General features: G+C 42.2%; 1 protein-coding gene and 1 pseudogene across 1 annotated transcript in view; both read right to left on the reverse strand.

Annotated features, from left to right (window-relative positions):
* MUC4 (mucin 4, cell surface associated) overlaps positions 1-18,817 on the reverse strand; it is a 90,757-nt gene that overhangs the window by 31,475 nt on the left and 40,465 nt on the right. Inside the window, exons 4-11 of the mRNA XM_027845173.1 lie at positions 16,996-18,814; positions 14,183-14,307; positions 13,076-13,240; positions 6,025-6,177; positions 5,051-5,181; positions 4,240-4,328; positions 2,744-2,923; positions 1,643-1,762 (exon numbers count right to left, since the gene is read on the reverse strand). Coding sequence (XP_027700974.1) covers positions 1,643-1,762; positions 2,744-2,923; positions 4,240-4,328; positions 5,051-5,181; positions 6,025-6,177; positions 13,076-13,240; positions 14,183-14,307; positions 16,996-18,814 — 2,782 coding nt within the window. The remainder of the gene's footprint in view (positions 1-1,642; positions 1,763-2,743; positions 2,924-4,239; positions 4,329-5,050; positions 5,182-6,024; positions 6,178-13,075; positions 13,241-14,182; positions 14,308-16,995; positions 18,815-18,817) is intronic.
* Positions 10,785-11,138, reverse strand: LOC114030351 (annotated as a pseudogene).

Here is an 18,817-nt window from a genome sequence, read left to right on the forward strand (position 1 = left end):
GAACCTTAACTAGGCACCTACCCCTTTCGAGGCCACGTACAGAACACACAGATTCCAAGATTGACCTCAAGGTGAGAACCTTCAAGGGCAAATTCACTGAGGATGGAAGAAGAGAGGGACAGAGGCTGGTGTCGCTGGGCTTGGAGTTCTCCTTACAGCTGTGGGAGGATTTTGCCTAGGGAGGGGGTGGGGTGACTTATTCCCACCTCCAACACTAGGAAGAGGACTCATTATCTGGGAAGCATTGCCCCCGAGATAGTGCAGAAGTGGTTCTGGTACCAGGGGAGTCAGGCAAAAAACACATACTTGGGAACCTAAAAACTGTTACAGGATTATGGACCTAGAGCTATAAAGGGACTTTAGCATTTTACAGATGAGGAAACGGAGGCGCAGGAAAGTAAAATGACTTGCCCAAGGTCATACAGGTAGTGTCAGAGGCAGGATTTGAACACAGAACTTCTAATTCCAGAGTCAGAGCTTGTTCCACTGTACCCAGTGGTAATCTTTAAAATAAAAAAATTTCAAAATACATCAACCATTACAACTTTAAAATAAATCTAGAGGTACTCATTTTAGAGGAATCAGGGTACAGTAGCAATAGTACTAGGTTTGGAGTTAGGAAGACCCGGGTTCAAATTCTGCTGCAGATACTTAATAGTCACGTGACTCTGGGCAATTCGCTTAGGATCCTTGATATAGAGTTGGAGAGGAGCCCAGAGGCCAGCTAGCCCAATCCACTAATTTTAAAGACAAAGAAATGGAGAGCCATGCAGATCAAGAAACCTCCCCAAGGTTACATTGCTCCATATACTGTGCTTCCTCTTCTAAGCCTCAGTTTCCTCCACTTTCCAGCCACATGACTTTTTTACTTAATCTCAGGTTCCTCATGTGCAAAATGGAATTTTAAAAATTGTATCCACCTTACAGTGTGATTATGAATATCAAATTAGATGTTTGTAAAGAGCTTTAAATGTTATAGACACATCAGCTGCTACTATTTTTTTCCCTTTTAACACTTTTTGTAAATATTTAAAAAAATTTGGTTATGACAAAACAAATTGGTTTGTGATGTTCTATCTGTTTTGAAAACGACCCATTCAATTGTTGAATGTATAGATTAACCAATCAATCAACAAGCATTTATTGAGTGCCCAGGGATCTTATATTCTAAAATATGAGATTATCAATAGATAGTCGACCCAGTGATGGACTAGGATCCAACCTAAGAGAATTCTTGGAAATGACCCAAGAGTTGACTCTAATTTTCCCCTCTGAACAACTGGTCGGGGTCTAAACTGAGGGCAGTGGACTCTCTAGACTGGGAAAACACTTCCTTTTCTTTCCTTCCTTCCTTCTTTTCTTCCTTTCTTCCTTCCTTCCCTTCTTTCCTTTCTTCCTTCCTTCCTTCCTTCCTTTCTTCCTTCTTTCCTTCCTCCTTCCCTCCCTCCCTTCTTTCCTTCTTTCCTTCCTTCCTTCCTTCCTTCTTTCTTTCCTAGCTCTGAGCTGATGACAGGTAAGGATGAAAGAACAAGGGGCTAGAAAACTCTACCTTTAAAGTACAGGAATAGAACCTGCCTGGGAAGAGCAGAGGTTTGCAAGGGGGTTGGGAAAGGTCTGGTCAGATCACAGAAGGCACACTCACCAAAGTCCCAAGGGTTCCGGACACTCCAGCCGCCACGAAGCTCTCCCCAGTTACCATACACACAGCAGACGCTTCCTCGCCAGGAAGAAAAGCTGCAGAGCTTCCTTCTGTTGGTCCAGCCTGCAACAAGCCCCGGCCCTGCTCAAATCCCAGCTCTGGGTGATTTTGGTGAGGGTGACAATTGGGTGGCAAACATAATTCCCAAACCATCCCTGTATCCTACTTCCTACTTCCCTAGGGAATTGGGAATGGGGGAGGGCTTGGGGGGCTTGGAAAGCGAGAGAGTATGGAAGCAAATTAAAAAATCATTTTACTTCAACTGAAAATATTAAGAAATAAAATATTCCTCAAATCTAAAGTCCTTTTCCAGACTTTCCCCTTTAGGAGAGTGTATAAAAGGTCAAGAACAAAAGCTAAGGTCTGAGAAAAAGGGGTTAAGCGCGGTAACCAAAATTAGAACAAGAAATCCCATATTTCTAGTTAAAATCATTGTGTTCCCCATTTCCTAAAGGGTTAAGAGTTATGACCTACTAAAAGTATAACCCTTTTTCCCTCACTCTGGAGTGGTTAGGGTATTGATCACTATAGAACCCACTATAGAATTGATCACTATAGACTCCACTATAGAGGGGTGTGGTCAAAGAAAGAATTGGGCAGTCTTTGGAGAAGATTAAATGATTATTGTTCTATTATGGAACAGAAGGTTCATCCTAAACTGTATTTTATCATATTGTGACCATTTTTCTTATTCAAGATTCCTATAAATGTTACTTCAAACTGTCTGAGGGCATGGCAGCGGGGTGGGGAGATGATGTCAGTTTGGGTCTTTCTCTACACTAGAAATGCTCAGATTCAGAATAGTGTGAAAACAAATCATTTCTGCCTCACTTGTGCCTAAAACCCAGAGGACAGTATTAATATTTTTTCTTTGATAATAGTTTAGTTTGAATTCCTTGGGAGGAACTGGGGATCCAGGGCAGGGCAAAGAAGCTGTTGCAAGAAGGATTGGGGAAAGGAGAAGGAAGGGAAGAATGATGGTTGGAGAGGAGGGAGACAACTGCAGGATAAAGAGTTCAGAAGGAGATGGGGAGAGGGTATCACCTGTTCTAATTGGCTGAAATCTCAGGTCCCATAGTCCCTGCTGCCAGGAGCAAGGACAAAACAGGTTCCAGTTCCATCCACTCATTGAGTTTTGCTTCAGCCACTGCAGACACTTCAAGCGGTAGTTTGGTCGGATTTCCCACTCTCTTTGTAACTTGTATATTTGAAAACCCCTGTAGCCTGGGGTGTAAGGTAGGGAAGCAGACAGAGGGGAGGTTTAGACCAGGTCACAGCCATTGTTTGGTTTCTTTGGGGTTTTTAGGGACAATTGATAATTAAAAAAATATGCCCCATTCCCCATACTAGTCTTGCATCTTGTTTTCCTTCACTGCACAGCCTGGGATCTTCTCAAAGAATCAAAAAGATTATAGATTTAGAGGTGGAAGGGATTTCAGAGGTCATTTAGTCCGATTCTTTTATTTTAGGTATGAGGAAACTCAGGCCCCAGTAGTTTAAATGACTTGTCCAAGCTCATAAAGATAGTAAATGACTCAACACATCTTTTTTGGGAATCCGTCCAAGAATGTCAGAAATAAGCATGAAGAAGATTATGTCCAGGAGGCTTTCCTTACCCCAGCATATCCATCCAGACAGGGATAAAAGCATAGAAGCTACCAAGAAAAGAGCTCAGAAAGTCAGGGCAGAAGTGAGGCTGTGGGTCACTGTTGTGAATCTTCTGCATTAGGAATCTGATGTGTCCCTAAATTCCCTAGGGCTGAGACCCTTCCACCGGTCATTTCCCAGCTGGTGCAACTGGGTGCTTGGACTCTCAGCCAAGATCTTAGAGAAATTTAGAGTCCAGATGCTAAAGGTCTTCACCTCCAACTACAGGACAATACAGATTCAGGACACAAGGGAAATGGACGGCGCCCTTGCCCCATCTCCTCCCTGCCCCCTATTCCCACACCCTCATAGAGTCCAGCTTACAGTGTTTTACATTTGTAAGTGTTCTGGGCTCCTTGAAGGATGCTCTTCTAGGGAAAGTTCCCTTCTAGAGGTAGCCATGACACTATGCATTTCAAGTCCTGATTGATTTGGAATTCAAGGGATCAGGGTGGGCAAAGGATGTGGAAAAAGAGGCTAGTGAACTTGGAAAATATACGCCCTACTACAAAGTACCAACTAGGCTGAGATGATCAAAACTTTGTTCTATGACACCAAAGTTCAGAGGGTACAAAATATACTCCTTCAACAGCACAGAAACAACTGAGCTTAGTAACTGGTTAGCAAAATTATTGGTTAAAATAAACTACCAGATAGCACTACGTTTGTTAACAATACCTCTCTGTGAGTCACGTAGTAACCAATTTCTCCTCCTGCTCAACTGAATTTGTCTCAATTCTAATATTATTTTCATATCATGAACTACAAAACTGATTTAAGCTCTGCAATTCCCTGATGTTTGGTTTGGGGGTCAAAATTGCTAGCTACATATATGCTCTGTGTCTACTCTTTTTTTTGAAGGTGTGTGAATAAAATGAAGGTCATTCTGTTACCTGTTTCAGAACCTTTGACCCGATCTGGACGATATTTCTCCTCTGGGGACATTGAGGTCAGGGGATCATTGAAGAAAAATCCATCTCCACTGGGAACAAAGGAAAGAACCTGAAATTGCAGTGCCTGCTAATATTAGGGGCTGTTAGTCTGAAAAAGGCGTACTGTGTGTTCTGTGGACAGAGCCCTGCACTAGGCACTGTGAGGAGTCTGATCCATAGCCCTAGGACTTAGGAAGGGAATATACAAATTCATTCAATCAGGAGCCAAGGGAAGAAAGACAGCAGAAAAAATGAGACCGAGCCTGGTTGTGTCTTTCCCAGGAAGGTATTGAGAAGGGACCCTAGAAGGCAAATCTGGGGAGGGAAGGATGAACTCAGCACTGTAGAGTTTTGGATACAAATTACCTCACTGAGACATCTTGTCAGGCCTCCCTCTTTCATTCTCCCTTCCAATAGGAAAAAAAAGGATAAAAAAAAAATAAAGGGCATTTGCCTTCTTGCCCATTTACTCTGCATGTATTTTACATTTATTTATCTGTATATATGTTGTATCCCACAGTGGAATGTAAGCTCCTTATTTTTGTCTCTGTGTCCCTAGTGCATAGCAAAGTCCCTGGCACATAGTAGATGCCTAATGAATGTTCGCTGAATTCAATTTGAGTCAATATGAATAAAAGACGTCTGTGTTATGTGGGGGATGGAGGGTAGGGTAAAGAAGTCATGAATATCTATATATTTGAAACAATGTTCTGTGTCCTTTCTTAGAATCAAGTATGTCAAACCGAAGTGACAGCCATCTTCCCCATGCTACCTGGAGAAGCCTATGAGAACATCAGCTGCTGAGGGTGGGGGCACAGCCCACTGCATCCCACCATTTTGGTAAAGGATCAGGGCAAAAGAGCGGCTCCCATCAGTCGTGAGGATGGTCTGGAAGGTGTTGTCCTAGAAGTTTGGGACAAACATATAGACACTCAGTGAGTAGTCAACTTTCTCTATATTGCACAGACATTGTGTTAAATACCACCCTTCCCTCTGCCCCCTAACATACCCAGTATTTTAGGCCAAACAATAATGAGAAATACATATATACATATACATATATATATATATATTTCTCATACACACGTACATACATATGTGTGTATGTATTTGTCATCAACTCATTTGGGTCTTTAGAGAAATTTTCATCCATGGCTGTCTCAAAGCACTTCATAAACTGAAAATTGCCTTCTTTATAAATCATTTCCAGGAGGTGAGAAAAATCATTCTGTATTACAGTTTAAAGTTAGAAAAGATGGTTTACAGGGTATAATTAAAGAGATCAAAGTTTATTATTAAGAATAAGAGTTAAAAGAGAGCTTGATCAGCCTCCTCAGATATATTGTACATAAAATGGTGATCTACTATCTTTGGCTTAAAAAAGGATAGAAGAAATTGCAGCAGTGGGGATGAGAAATTTCTTAAAGTATCTCATATACACATCTTGGTATTCACAGCTCTTAGCTTGGTGCCTAATACAAGACTGGTTTGCAATAAATATTGGAATGAATGACTGAATTTAGGCTAGGTCCTGCAAAGAATTTCCTGTCTGTAAGGGCTGTGACTCCTCAGAGTACATTACTAAGTACTTTTGGTTAAATCTCTTTCTCTGGAAAACTTTTAAGAGCACATTATGTTAAGGTTTCTTACTTGAGGAGAATTTTGGGAGCCCTCTCTCGCCTAAAGGTTCTTGAATGCTTCTTTTCAGGTGGCTATGCAGGGAGCTTTCTGAGTCTTTCTGCTTACCCCAGATATTCTTTGGGCTGGGTATGGAGGAGCTTTAACCCATGTGATCTTCAGGGTCCATCTGGCCTCATACTGGATTCCAGTAGATTTTAGAATCTGAGACTCTACTTCTTTCAGGAATGTGTTTTTTTCCCCATAGAATGTATTGTATTCCTAGGAAGGAGAGAGGAAAAATATAAAGACCTACCCAAAATCCCTTTCTGTTGCCCATCCCTCCTTCCTCTAGGTTTTTCATTTAATCCCTATTCCTTTACCTCCGTCTGCCATGCCCAAATAATTTCATGTCATTTTTTCATCAACTTGAGTCTTGGGTTTTTTTTTTTGAGTCTTGTTATTAAATATCTTGCAATATTTTTCAGGCCTTTATCTCTTCCCTTGAACCTGTCCTGAAATTTATGCTGGTGCAAGTGGGGATCAGATATTTGCTTTTTGTACTTAGTAATTCCTCTAAGAGTATCAGAGGATACTTTTACAGAGAGCATCTTAAGGGACTTCACTCCCTCTCTGTGAGCAAAACAGGCCAAGAATTACTCTCTTTCTTTTATAACATGAGAAATTGAGGCACAAAGATTCTAAGTGATATCTCCCAGGATTTCCTAATCTATAGAAGGGGAGTAGATGAGATGACCTCTATGTTAGACCCTTCCAGTTCTAACATTCTATGATTCAGAAGTAATGACATTTACATAGTGTTTACTAAATGCCAGCCACTCTACTAAGCACTTTACAATTATTATCTCTTTTGGTCTTTACAACAACTGTACAAAATAGGTATGATTATTATCTTCCTTTTACGGATGAGGAAACTGAGACAAAGGTTAAGTGATTTGTCTAGGGTTATACAACTAGTTAGTGTCCGGGTCTGGATTTGGACTCAGGTCTCTCTGACTCCAAGCCTGGGGCTCTATCCGCTGTGCCAAGCTAAAGTTTTTTGGCCTCTAATCAAGTGTTCTTTCCACTAGGTCTTTCAGACCTCTGACTTCCTTTCCCTAGGCCTGGATTTCCACCTTAGAAGGGGATCATCTATTCTGAACACAGGATCAATTAGAAGTCTGGCCACCAGGAGGAAGCTAGGATTCATGGGGAGGTTGTTGTTTGTCCTTAGTTCTCGAAGAGGACCATGACATTGGGAAGGTGATGCCATGACTTGCAAGTGAATTGGATTTAAGTGAGGCAGAGCTGTGCCAAGTCACAGGGAGGTAAAAACAGATGAATAAGACTGGGGCTCGAAGAGGACTCCTAGCAGGAAAGATCTAGCTGGACATCTTTCCTCTCTTAGTCTCTCTAATTAAATCCTACCCATTCTTAGCATTTGTATCTCCAGTGCCTATCCCAGTGCCTGGCATGTACTTATTGACTGATCTTTCAGAGCCCAGCTCATATGCTACTTCTGCATGAAACCTTCTCTTGCCAGTCCAGATAGAAATACCTGCCTTTGGTTTTCAATAGCAACACGATGCCTTTTCTTTAGATTTCTTTTTGGCAGAAAAGGGAGAGGATGAGGCATGAAAGGCAGGAATTTCTGAAAAGACTCACAGCAGGGGCCTGCTGGGAGTGGGGTTGTGTTTTGAGAGAAAGTAGACTAAAGTGAAATGAGGAGAAATAAAAGTTGTAAAATGGCAACAGGTAAAAATGTGAGAAAGGTCAATGTAAATTCTATGAATCAAACAATTCTTTCTTTTTAAAATTTTTTTTTATCATTTTTATATAAAGTTTCGAGTTTCAAATTCTGTCCTTCTTTTCCTCCTCCTTCCAGATGATAAGCAATCAAATATAGGTTACGCATGCACAATTATGTAAAACATTTGCATATTAGTCATTTTGTACACAAAGAGATGAATTAAAAGAAAAAATATGGAAGAAAGAGAGTGAAAAATAGTATGCTTCAGTCTGTATTCAAACAATATCAGTTCTTTCTCTGGAGGCAGATAGCATGCTTCATCATTAGTTCTTTGGGATTGTTTTGAAATCATTGTATTTCTGAGAATAGCTAAGTCATTCACAATTCTCCATTGAACAAGATTGCTGTTACTGTGTGTAACGTTCTACTGGTTCTGTTCACTTCGCTATGCATCACTTAATGTAAGTGTTCTCAGGTTTTCCTGAAATCATCCTGCTTGTCATTTCTTACAGCACAATAATATTCCATTACACACAGCTTGTTTAGGTATCCCTCAATTGATGGACATCCCCTCAATTTCCAATTCTCAGCCAACACAAAAAGAGCTGCTATAAATATTTTTTTTGTACAAATAGGTCATTTCTCCCTTTTCTGGATCTCTTTGGAACATAGACCTAGCAGTAGTATTGCTGGATCAAGGATATGCACAGTTTTATAGGCCTTCAGGTATAGTTCCAAATTGCTCTCCAAAATTGCTGGATTAGTTCACAATTCCACCAACAGTGCATTAGTATCCCAGTTTTCCTACATCCCATCCAACATCCACATTTTCCTTTTTCTGTCATTTGTCCTTTTTTTAGCCAATTTGATAGGTGTGAAGTGATATCTTAGAGTTGTTTTAATTTGTGTTTCTCTAATCAATAGTGATTTAGAGCATTTTTCATATGACTATAGATAGCTTTGATTTCTTTGTCTGAAAACTGCCTGTTCATATCCTTTGACCATTTATCAATTGAGGAATGACTCATATTTTTATAAATTTGACTCATTTCTCTATATATTTGAGAAAGAGTCAATCCTTACAGGCCTAAGATTGGGGGGGGGAGCCTATTGGCAAATAGATGAGGACTATTAAGTCACAGTGAAGATGCTGACTGATATTTGTAGGAATTTCTTCACCACAGAGTTCCTTCTATCAGTAAAAACTGAGGTCCAGGCCCTATCCCTATCCCATTGGCAAAACTGTAGTGGAGTACTTTCAATCGACTTGGGCAGATTTATACAATGCTTGTTTAAGATAGTAGGGTCCTTTCTAGGAGTCAGAACTGGAAAGGATTACCTAGTTGAACTCACTGTAGGGCAGGTGTGGAGAACCTTCGGCCTTGCGGCCACATGTGGCCCTCTAGGTCCTCAAGTGCAGCCCTTACTGAATCCATACTTCACAGAACCCTTTGTGGACTCAGTCAAAGAGCCACACTTGAGGACCTACAAGGCCACATGTGGCCTCGAGGCTGAAAGTTCCCCACTCCTGCTCTAGGGGAACTGGAAAACATATGCTTAAGGGTTAACCTAAAGTTATCAAATCTTATAAACCTCTGGGGTCCCAATTTAAATAGTTTCAGTGACAATTTTGAAATCTTTAAGATTTATAAAGATGCTGCTAATGTGATAACCAGCCCTCCCCTAAAATGGGGAGGCTGAATCAGCACTGAAATATGTGGTTCTGATTCAAATCCCTCCATAAATCCCAGTGCTCTCTACCTCAATTTACAAAGCTTAACCACAGCAAAGGAGTAAACTTCTTAAGAGTTCCCTGAAGGTTGGCAGGTATGTTCTTTGTATCTATAACCTTAGAGCCTGCCTCAACAAAACACTGAGCACCAAGCGGAAGTGCACGATACGTATGTAAGACACTCAAATGCTTGAAGCTAGCATGAAGCTGCTACAGGCTTGAGACATCTAGCACACTAGAAAAGCAGCCACTTTAAAAATAAGATATCCAAAACAAGTTCTGTGGAGGGCCTCTGAAAACAAGGCAAATAATGTTAGGAAAAACTGTTGGGGAAAACTACTATTTTTCTTCCTAAGCTTCCCACAATGCACATGTATCTTTAAAAAAAAAAAAAAACAGCAAAACCTTTGGGCACTGCTAATTTCCCAAGCAACATGTTGTACAGCAGCTGGGTTAAAGAACTTTTTTTTAAATATTTGTTTAAAAAAGTGTGAACCAGAGGAAAAGATGCAAGCTAAGGAGCACTTATGTTAAAGAATCTTTACTTTCAAGTGACCATCCCTATTCTAAATGTAACAGGTATTTTTAGGCACCTGAGTTCTGTCAGCTGGTTCTGTTCGATCAAGGTTAACTCAAAAGATCCTAAATAGCTGTATCAATAACATTACACTGACCCCCATCTAGATGGAGCTATTTTAAGGATACCCATTTACTTCTCAAGATTTCCTTGATGTTTACAATAATTATGCCCTTTAGAAAGCTACATAGAACTGCATATTCTTTTAAACTTTTTTTCTTTAATGAATTTTCTTCTGCACTAAGACCCACTATGAAAGCAGAGTAGCATTGCCCCCATAGAATTGACTAATTTAACCCCTTTCTTCTCTCTTTGAATTTAGTTAGCTTCCTTCTTTCTTTAAGGAATTTTCTCCTGCACTAAGACCACTGAGAAAAGTGGTGTAGGATTCTCCAGTTTACCAACAAAATGCCTAGAAAAAGTTGTACTCATTATAAGAGATAGTAAGAAATAAGAGACAAGACTATTACTAAATCTTTGGATGAGCTTTCAACATGTATATAGCTAGATTCTCTAGTCTCCGACAAGGTTGATGTATATACTGAATACTATACAGAAGTGATTTGAAGTGTCCACACAAGAATATAATTACAGCATGGCTAAAACTTCACATTGTACAGTAGGGCAACTGAACCGCCAACCTATGAAATACGGGCTCGCTTTTTTTTCTTTCTCTCTTTCTTCCTCCTTTTCTTCCTTCCTTTCCTTTCTTTCTTTCCTCCTTTCTTTCTCTTTCTTTTCCCTAATTATATAATGAGTTTGGTCTTTCTTTCTTCATCCTTTCCTTCCTTCCTTTTCTTTCTCTCCTTCTTTCTCTTTCTTTTCCCTAATTATAAAATGAGTTTGGTTTCACGGGGTTTGGGCTGAATTTGATACACCAAATCTAACAGGAATTCCACAGTTGCCTCCTTGTTCTTCCGGAACTGGTCTTGGATTAAGTCTAATTTCTCCTGGGTTTCTTTCTCTATTTCGACGCTGGACATGCTGTGGCTCCCAAGGGTCTCAAGTTCCTTGGCCTTAAATTCCTCCTCCCTCTTCAGTCGGTACTTTTCCACCTCATTCTGAGCTTCTTTCTTGGCCCGCTTCAGTCTCTCGAACTTTCGCCTGCGGGCTTCGGCAATCTTTTCTGAAGCGCTCTTTTCTGCCTGCAGAAGCTGCTGGATGCCCTGCGACTTGCTGGCCATGGCGAGCCCCTCCGGAGCCCAGACTTGCTGGCACTCAACCCCTTCTCTCCTCCCAACGACTCTTCTTCCCCGCAGGTCCGCGGACGCACCGCATATCCCGGCTTCAGAGGAGGACTACGCCATCAAGCATTTATTAAACACCTATTGTGTGCTAAGGCCTGGAAGCACCAAGGCAAAAAGTCCCTGCTGCCCGGGGAACTTGCATTTTATCAGGAGAGACCACGGGCGTACACGTCAAAAGAAATACAAAATATATACAGAGTATCGGGCAAGGTAAATTTCGGGAGACTTCTTAGAAGCGGCAGAGATGAGGAAAACGGCTGGTGGAAGACCTGTAGTGACTTAGCTGATCTTTGAAGGAAACTAGAGATTCTAAGAAGTAAAAATGAGAAGAGAGTACAACCAGGCAGTAGGAGGTGGTCAGGGTAAAGACATGGGCAAGGAGAGAAGAATGCCACGTAGGAGAAACACGAAGAAGGCCAATTTGAATGAAAGAGGAGTAAAGTAAATATGGCCCAACAAGTGGGTTTGATGGTGATAACATCTATCACCTACCCCGTAGGTTGTGAGGCTTAAATGAGATTTCATTTGTACTGAGCTTTGCAAACCTTAAAGCACCATATAAAGGAGAGCTATTATTGTTAGCTATTATTTCAATGCTAAAGACAGGAGTTTACAGTTGACCCTATACGATAGGGAGCCCCTGGAGGTCACTGAACCAAGAAGCGATATGGCCAAACCTGAGCTTTGGCAGATGTGTGGGGGATGGATAAGGAATACGCTTGAGGGAAGAAGGCCGATTAAGAGACTATTTCAATATTCCAGGTCAGAGGTGATGGAGAATTAAGGTAGTGGCTGCATGTGAAGAGAAGGGGATGAGTTTGAGACATACCATGCAGTCTTGGAAATGAATTGGATATGACTGAGAATGAAGTCAAAGATGACCATTGCAAAGGAGTGCGACTGAAAGCATGGTGGTAACCTCAAGAAAAATAGATTATTTAGGAAAAGGAGGGGGTTTTGGGAAAAGATAATGAGTTCTGTTTCAGACAAATTGATTTTAGAAATGTCTACAGCATAACCCATTCAAAATGTCTAATAAGGAGTTGGTGATGTGGGACAACAAGGGATTGGACCTCAGGAGAATGACTAATCCGGGAGTGGGGAACCTGTGGCCTTGAGGCCACATGTAATATTCTAGATGCTTAAGTGCGGCCTTTTGACTGAATCCAAATTTTATGGAAGATTCTGTAAAATTTAGATTCAATCAAAAGGCAGAACTTTAAGGATCTAGAAGATCACACGTGGCCTCAAGACCAAAGGTTCCCCACCCCTAGACTAGGACCTTTTGTAGGAGGGGACTCAAGCTGAAACCAGAATGGAACTAGGAATTCCTTAAGGTGGAGGACATGGGGGACAGACTGTAAGCTTTTAGAAGGCAAGGATTGTACTTCATTCATTTCAGCCCTGTTTCTTTTTCATTCCCTAGCACAATGCCTTGCACATAGCAGATGCTCAATCAATATTTTTGACTGAATGAATGGCAATGGAACCAGTAATCCAGTCCAGGATCAGAGGAATACTTTTTGACATGATCCAAGTTTATTAAAGCAAGGTTCTTGAAATAATCTATTTTTGATGTGTGATTTCATTGATATAGGGAACTCTGGAGAGGAAACACCCTAAATTGGCATCTGCTCACAGTGTATCTTAGAGAATTTCCTGGGTCACAGCAGGGTCAAATGACTCACCTAAAGTCACACAGCCTGTGGGCATCAGAGGTAGAACAGCTCTTTGTCCACTTAACCTTGCTGATTCTCTTGTCTGGGTGTCCTTGATCCTGATTCTTAGTCATTTTTTTCATCACCTACTTTCCATTCCTCCCACTCAATTCTAGATCCCCTTAGTACCATTTGAACCAAACCAGTCATACCCACCTGGTAATATATTTCTCCTCGACCACTGGAAAAGTCAGCATCATCCCAAAATGCAGCCACTGTGGCCAAACTGTAGTTGGCTGTAAAGCCCCTTGGAGGTGGGTTCGGGTAGAAGAAAATATCAAATTCTGAGGGTGGGAAGATGATCTGGCCATTGTCTGTAAACTGAAGGTAGTCATGTTAGCGTTTCAGGCCCAGGTGCTCTTAGCAGAAGAGGGGGAGGGAACCAGGAGCTTAGTTTAGTTGAATGTGCAGATGAGGTAGTAGTTGGCGTCATAGAGATGGCATGTATCTTGGTATATATATCATCCATCCCCTTACCTTCAGGTTAGTCTTTTAAATCATCTCATATATTTTGCTTCACTAGGCATATTTATTATAAGGATTTTATTTTACTTTTTTTTTCCATTGGGCAGAGGAAGGTGGAAGGAGAGGGGGAAATAGGGATAGGGCAGGAACAAAGGAAAAAAAGAAAGACAAGAGGGTCACTGAGACATCTTTTGTTAAATATAGAGAAGAGAACAGAAGGCAAGACAAAAAGAAGGCCAGACAAGGAAGACAGTTTGATCTTATTATATGTATAAAAAGAAAAGCAGCCTATACATAGAAGAGACCTGTGTTTTCGTGTACAATCTTTTTTTCTGTCTTGAGATGCATAGGCAAATAGCCCATCTACTAAGCATTTGATGAATTCAGAATAAATTTTTTTTTAAATCATCCCATAAACTCATTCGTCATCCCATGTATATTCAAAGACCACCTAAGAATATGGCACAGTCTAGGGACCCTTTCTCAGCATAATATTTTTAAATAATTGAAAGAAATACTTAATTTCCATTAGAGGTTAGTGAAATAAAGATGTATTTTCCCCCCATCCCAGATCATAGAATCCCTGAAGTCTATCCATGGACCCCTTTGGGGTCCAGGTTAAGAACTCTGAGACCAAAAGAACCCTCTAAGTTGTTGATTAACTCAAACAAATACCAAAGAGTAGCTTGGGGCTAGAGTTGAGGTTTCTGAGTCAGGGGGTCCCAGAGCTAGGAGGCACAGCAGAGAGGCTAAGCCACTAATTGGCTAGGCCAGCAGAAGCTCTTCAATGTGACTTACATAGAGGAAATCCCGGACCTTGGAACCAAAGGGGAATCCAATCTGAGGCCTGAAGACTCCTACAGTAAAGTCCACTCTCATACTGACATATCTTTGGTCTTGTCTGTAGGGGAAGAGTGGAATACCTGAAAATGGAAGTAGAAGAGAAATGAGAGACCTTTGTAAGGGAAGCCTGACCATAGCTAAAAGGATTCATCTTCCAAAGCAAATCCACCTGGTCAGTCCCTACATAAAATCAGGGGTTGTGTTCAGCACTGATGCTCTCTTCTTGTTCTTTTAGGCTCCTGTTGCTCCTGTTTCCAGAATCATTGCACAGTGGAGAAGTGTGGGAAATTTCCAATTGTAATTTCTCAGCTCATATGTAAAAGAGTGGACTTATTGGATAATTTTTTTTTCAAGGCAATTGGGGTTAAGTGACTTGCCCAGGGTCACACAGCTAGTAAGTGTCAAGTGTTTGGTCTGAGACCAGATTTGAACTCAGGTCCTCCTGACTTCATGGTTGGTGCTCTATCCACTGCACCACCTAGCTGCTCTCTTTATGGGATAATTGTTGTCGCCTTTGCCTAGTGCAGTGGTGACAGGACAGCACTCAGACTCCCCAGGATCCAGAGGTAATATGGATAGACAATATGGAGGCAGGAAATTCTGGGTCTGAGTCCTCCGTTTAACCATGACCATGGGCAAGTCATTTAACCTCTGTGAATGTTTCCTCATCCATAAAATGGGGATCGTAATATATTTGAGGCCCTACCTCAAAGAGCTCTTGAGGTCAAAAGAGATAAAATATAAACTCTTTTGTACATTTTTAAGCACTATATAGTTATTTACATATAATAGTAATAGTTGTTATTATTAAGCAATAGAGGTGAGGAGAGGCTAAAAAACTAGTCCCAGGAGACTTAGACCATCAGCAGTAGAACTAAGTGAGAGAAATGAGTATTAATAACCAAAGATTTGGGGAGATCCAGAATTCCCCATTTTTCTTTTTCTTTTTTTCCCCCCTTCTTCTAAAGTCCTAATTTCAAAAGTTCAGTCTCTTGAAGGACATTATTGATAATAAGATTGGACCAACTTTCTTAACAACCTTGTCCAGACCCCACCCAGGTGGGGAAGCCATTGTGCTCTCAAGTTGGAGTGAGGATAAATTTTTTGAATAGATTGCCCAAGGTTGGGGTTAACTTAAAAGTAAATGACATAATCAAAGTTCATTTGAATCAGTTCATCCCCTCATTGTAATATTCACGACCTCATAAATTGTTAACCAATCAGAGTGCCACTCTCGGGAACACCCATCTTCCAATGGGCATATTATAAGCCACGAGCCCACAGCCATGATTGTCTTTGGTCTAAAAGAGAGATGGCCAAATGATCATTCTTTTGTTCATTAATAAAATGATTAAATTACCCAGAGGTTATGTCTCTCAGACTTTTTAAATGCCATAATAGGGACATAGATTTCCTAGTTCCCAGGCTTGCCTCTTGGTTAGATAGAACTACATAACACCTTTTCCCAACACATCCTTTAATCTCCAGCCAGACATGGACATAGAGCAGACCTTAACTGTAAAGGGACTAGTGGTGGTTGTAGATGTTCTTGGTTGGGTGATGGTAGATATTCCTGGAGTGGAAGCTAGCAGGGCAGGGAGGGTAGTTTGAAGTGGTGTTGTGGCTGTATTCTTTTCACTGTGGGTCCGTGGTAGATTTGCTGGAGAGGTTGTCATTTCTAGGTTTAGGAGAGGGAGGGTTCTCCATCAGCCACGGAAAGAGAAGGGTGGAATGTTGTCTCACCATGAGACACCAAGGACTCCTAGGGATTATAGTAATCCCATCCACCCACCCACCCCATAACTGTTTCCAGACTGGCCCCCACAGCCATTGTCCAGGAGAGCAAGCCTTGTGAAGGAGGGCCCTGCCAAATGTCTCTCTGCAGCAGCCATGGATGAGGAAGACCTAGAAAAGAAAACTCTCACCATCCAAGTCCTTGGCACCATCAAATAGCTCAACATCAGAAATATATATGCTTTTATTAGTGGAAAGACACTAAGGAGATGGTTTGTTGCCATACCATAAGAACCATTGGGCTTTTCCATCTGACTTGAAAACTCCTCTTGTGTTATTTCCCCCATTAGAATATAAGGTCCCTGAGAACAAGGAGTGCTTTGGTTTTCTATGTATACCCCTGGCACTTAGCACTAGGCTTTGCAAACAGTGAGTGCTTAATAAATGCTTTTGAGTTCAATTATTCATTCATTCACTCACTTATTCATTCTTTCTGTCAGCTTATAAAAAGTGATTCCTGGAGGTCATAACCCCCTTAACCCCATAAGCCCATAAACCACCTTCTACAGGTAAAGATCATTGTCTTCTTAAATATTCCTAGGAAGGGCATTCCAAAAGCTTCCTTCACTCTTCTTAGCTCTAAGCATCTGACTCTCCCTGTCCTTAGCCCACCTCATTCCAATGAACTCATCTCTCATTCTCTCTATCTCTATCTCTCTGTGTCTCTCTGACTCTATCTCTCTCTCATAGGGTCATAGATTTAGAGCAGGAAAGGACCTTAAAGGTGATTGAGTCCATTGTTTCCTCATTTTAAAGATGAGGAAACTGAGGCTAAGAGAGATTAAGTGACTTCACCTTGGTTAATAAGTGTCTGAAGTAGAATTTGAACTCAGGTCTGCACGATACCAAGTCTAACAGTCTGTCCCCTGTGCTGCCTTGTTGCCTCAAAATTAGGAGGCTTCCTCAGGTTGCAGTGACTCAAAGTGGACATTGCAAAAAAAAAAAAAAAAAAAGACAATAGAGCTCCCACTGACCTGAAGCTACGGAGGCTGTAGCATTCTCAGAAGTCATCTGGATGGTTGTGCTAGACTGGAGAGTGCTAGGTTTGGATGTGATCCCAACAGGTGGAGTAGTGATATGACTTGTGGATGGAAGAGTCTGGTTTGCAATGACAGTGGCTCCAGAGGTCAACATAATGGGGAACTGTGTGGAGGTGACTGAATCAGTGATGGTACTTGATGTACTTAATGTAGAGCTAGGAGGGCTGGATGGCAGTCCTGGAGTGGCAGTAGTAATCTCTGTGAATGCAGAGCTACTGGTTGACTGTGAAGATGGTGCTGGACTCTCACCAATGGTAGGTCCTGAGGAAGTCAATGCTGCTGTCTTGGTTGGTGGTTGGGACAAGGATGATGCTGATGCAACAAGTGTGGTGTGAGGTGTGCTGCCTGGGGGGCTTGCAGAACTCACAAAGGGTGCTATCGGAGCAGCGGACCCAGAATGGACTGTGGGAGTGGTTGTGCTTACAGGTACCTGGTTCTTAGTGGTGGGCACAGATGTTCTACTAACTGGATCATGATCCAAGGAAGGGACTGTTACAGGAAGGATTGTCTCATTGAGGGTTGCATTTGTGCTTACTGTCTGGGAAAGGGTGCTTCTTTCTGTGGTAGTGAGGGTAGTGTGCACAGGAAAAGCTCCTGCTGTCACAGTTGGGGAGCTGAGACTGAAAGGGGAAGAAGCAACAGTTGTGATGAAAACAGAAGTAGATGGTTCTGGAGAAGTACTCCCTGGAGTGGAGGAAATTCCTACCACAAGAGTGGTAGGAATAGTTGAATCAGCCATCGCTGACTGAGGTACTGTTGTGATCCCCGGAGCAGGGGTGGTGGATACAGCTGTTGTCAGAGTGGAGGAGCTGAGAGTGGAGGCTGATGGTGTTGGTGTTGATGTTGGTATGGTTCCATGAGTTTCTGTGGCCTGGGAGGTTCCTGGCTGTTGACTAGTGGATATCTCAGAAATGGTGTTCTCTGTCCATGGCTTGGAAACAGCAGGAGAAGTTTGTGTTGTCGATCCAGGAATGCTGACAAGGCTCCAGCGAGTGGGTGATGTTTGCACAGTAGGTGACTCTGTAACAATACTGCCTGTAGTAGAGAAAAGGGTCTCAGTTCCTGTTGAACCTGTGCTCCTTGAGAGGGATACGGTTGTGATCACTGGAGCAGAGGTTGTGGACTCAGCTGTTGTCAGAGAAGAGGAGCTGGCAGAAGAGGCTATTGGTGTTGGGGCTCCTGTTGTCCCCTGAGATTCTGTGATCTGGGAGGTGACTGGCTGTTGAGTAGGGGTTGTGGATTCAGCTGTTGTCAGAGGAGAGGAGCTCGCAGAGGAGGCTGTTGGTACTGGAACTCCTGTTGTCCCCTGAGATTCTGTGGTTTGGGAGCTGGCTGGCTGTTGAGCAGGGGTTGTGGATTCAGCTGTTGTCAGAATGGCAGAGGAGGCTGTTGGTATTGGGGCTCCTGTTGTCCCCTCAGATTCTGTGGTCTGGGAGGTGCCTGGCTGTTGAGTAGGAGTTGTGGATTCACTTGTTCTCAGAGGAGAGGAACTGGCAGAGGAGGCTGTTGGTATTGTCCCCTGAGATCCTGTGGTTTGGGAGGTGGCTGGCTGTTGAGTAGGGGTTGTGGATTCAGCTGTTGTCAAAGTGGTAGAGGAGGCTGTTGGTATTGGGGCTCCTGTTGTCCCCTGAGATTCTGTGGTCTGGGAGGTGGCTGACTGTTGAGTAGGGGTTGTGGACTGAGCTGCTGTCAGAGTGGTAGACCTGGCAGAGGAGGCTGTTGATGCTGGTGTTGTCCCCTGAGATTCTGTGGTCTG

Source organism: Vombatus ursinus, unplaced genomic scaffold, assembly GCF_900497805.2.
Source record: "Vombatus ursinus unplaced genomic scaffold, bare-nosed wombat genome assembly UNPS02014959.1, whole genome shotgun sequence".
Lineage (NCBI taxonomy): Eukaryota > Metazoa > Chordata > Mammalia > Diprotodontia > Vombatidae > Vombatus > Vombatus ursinus.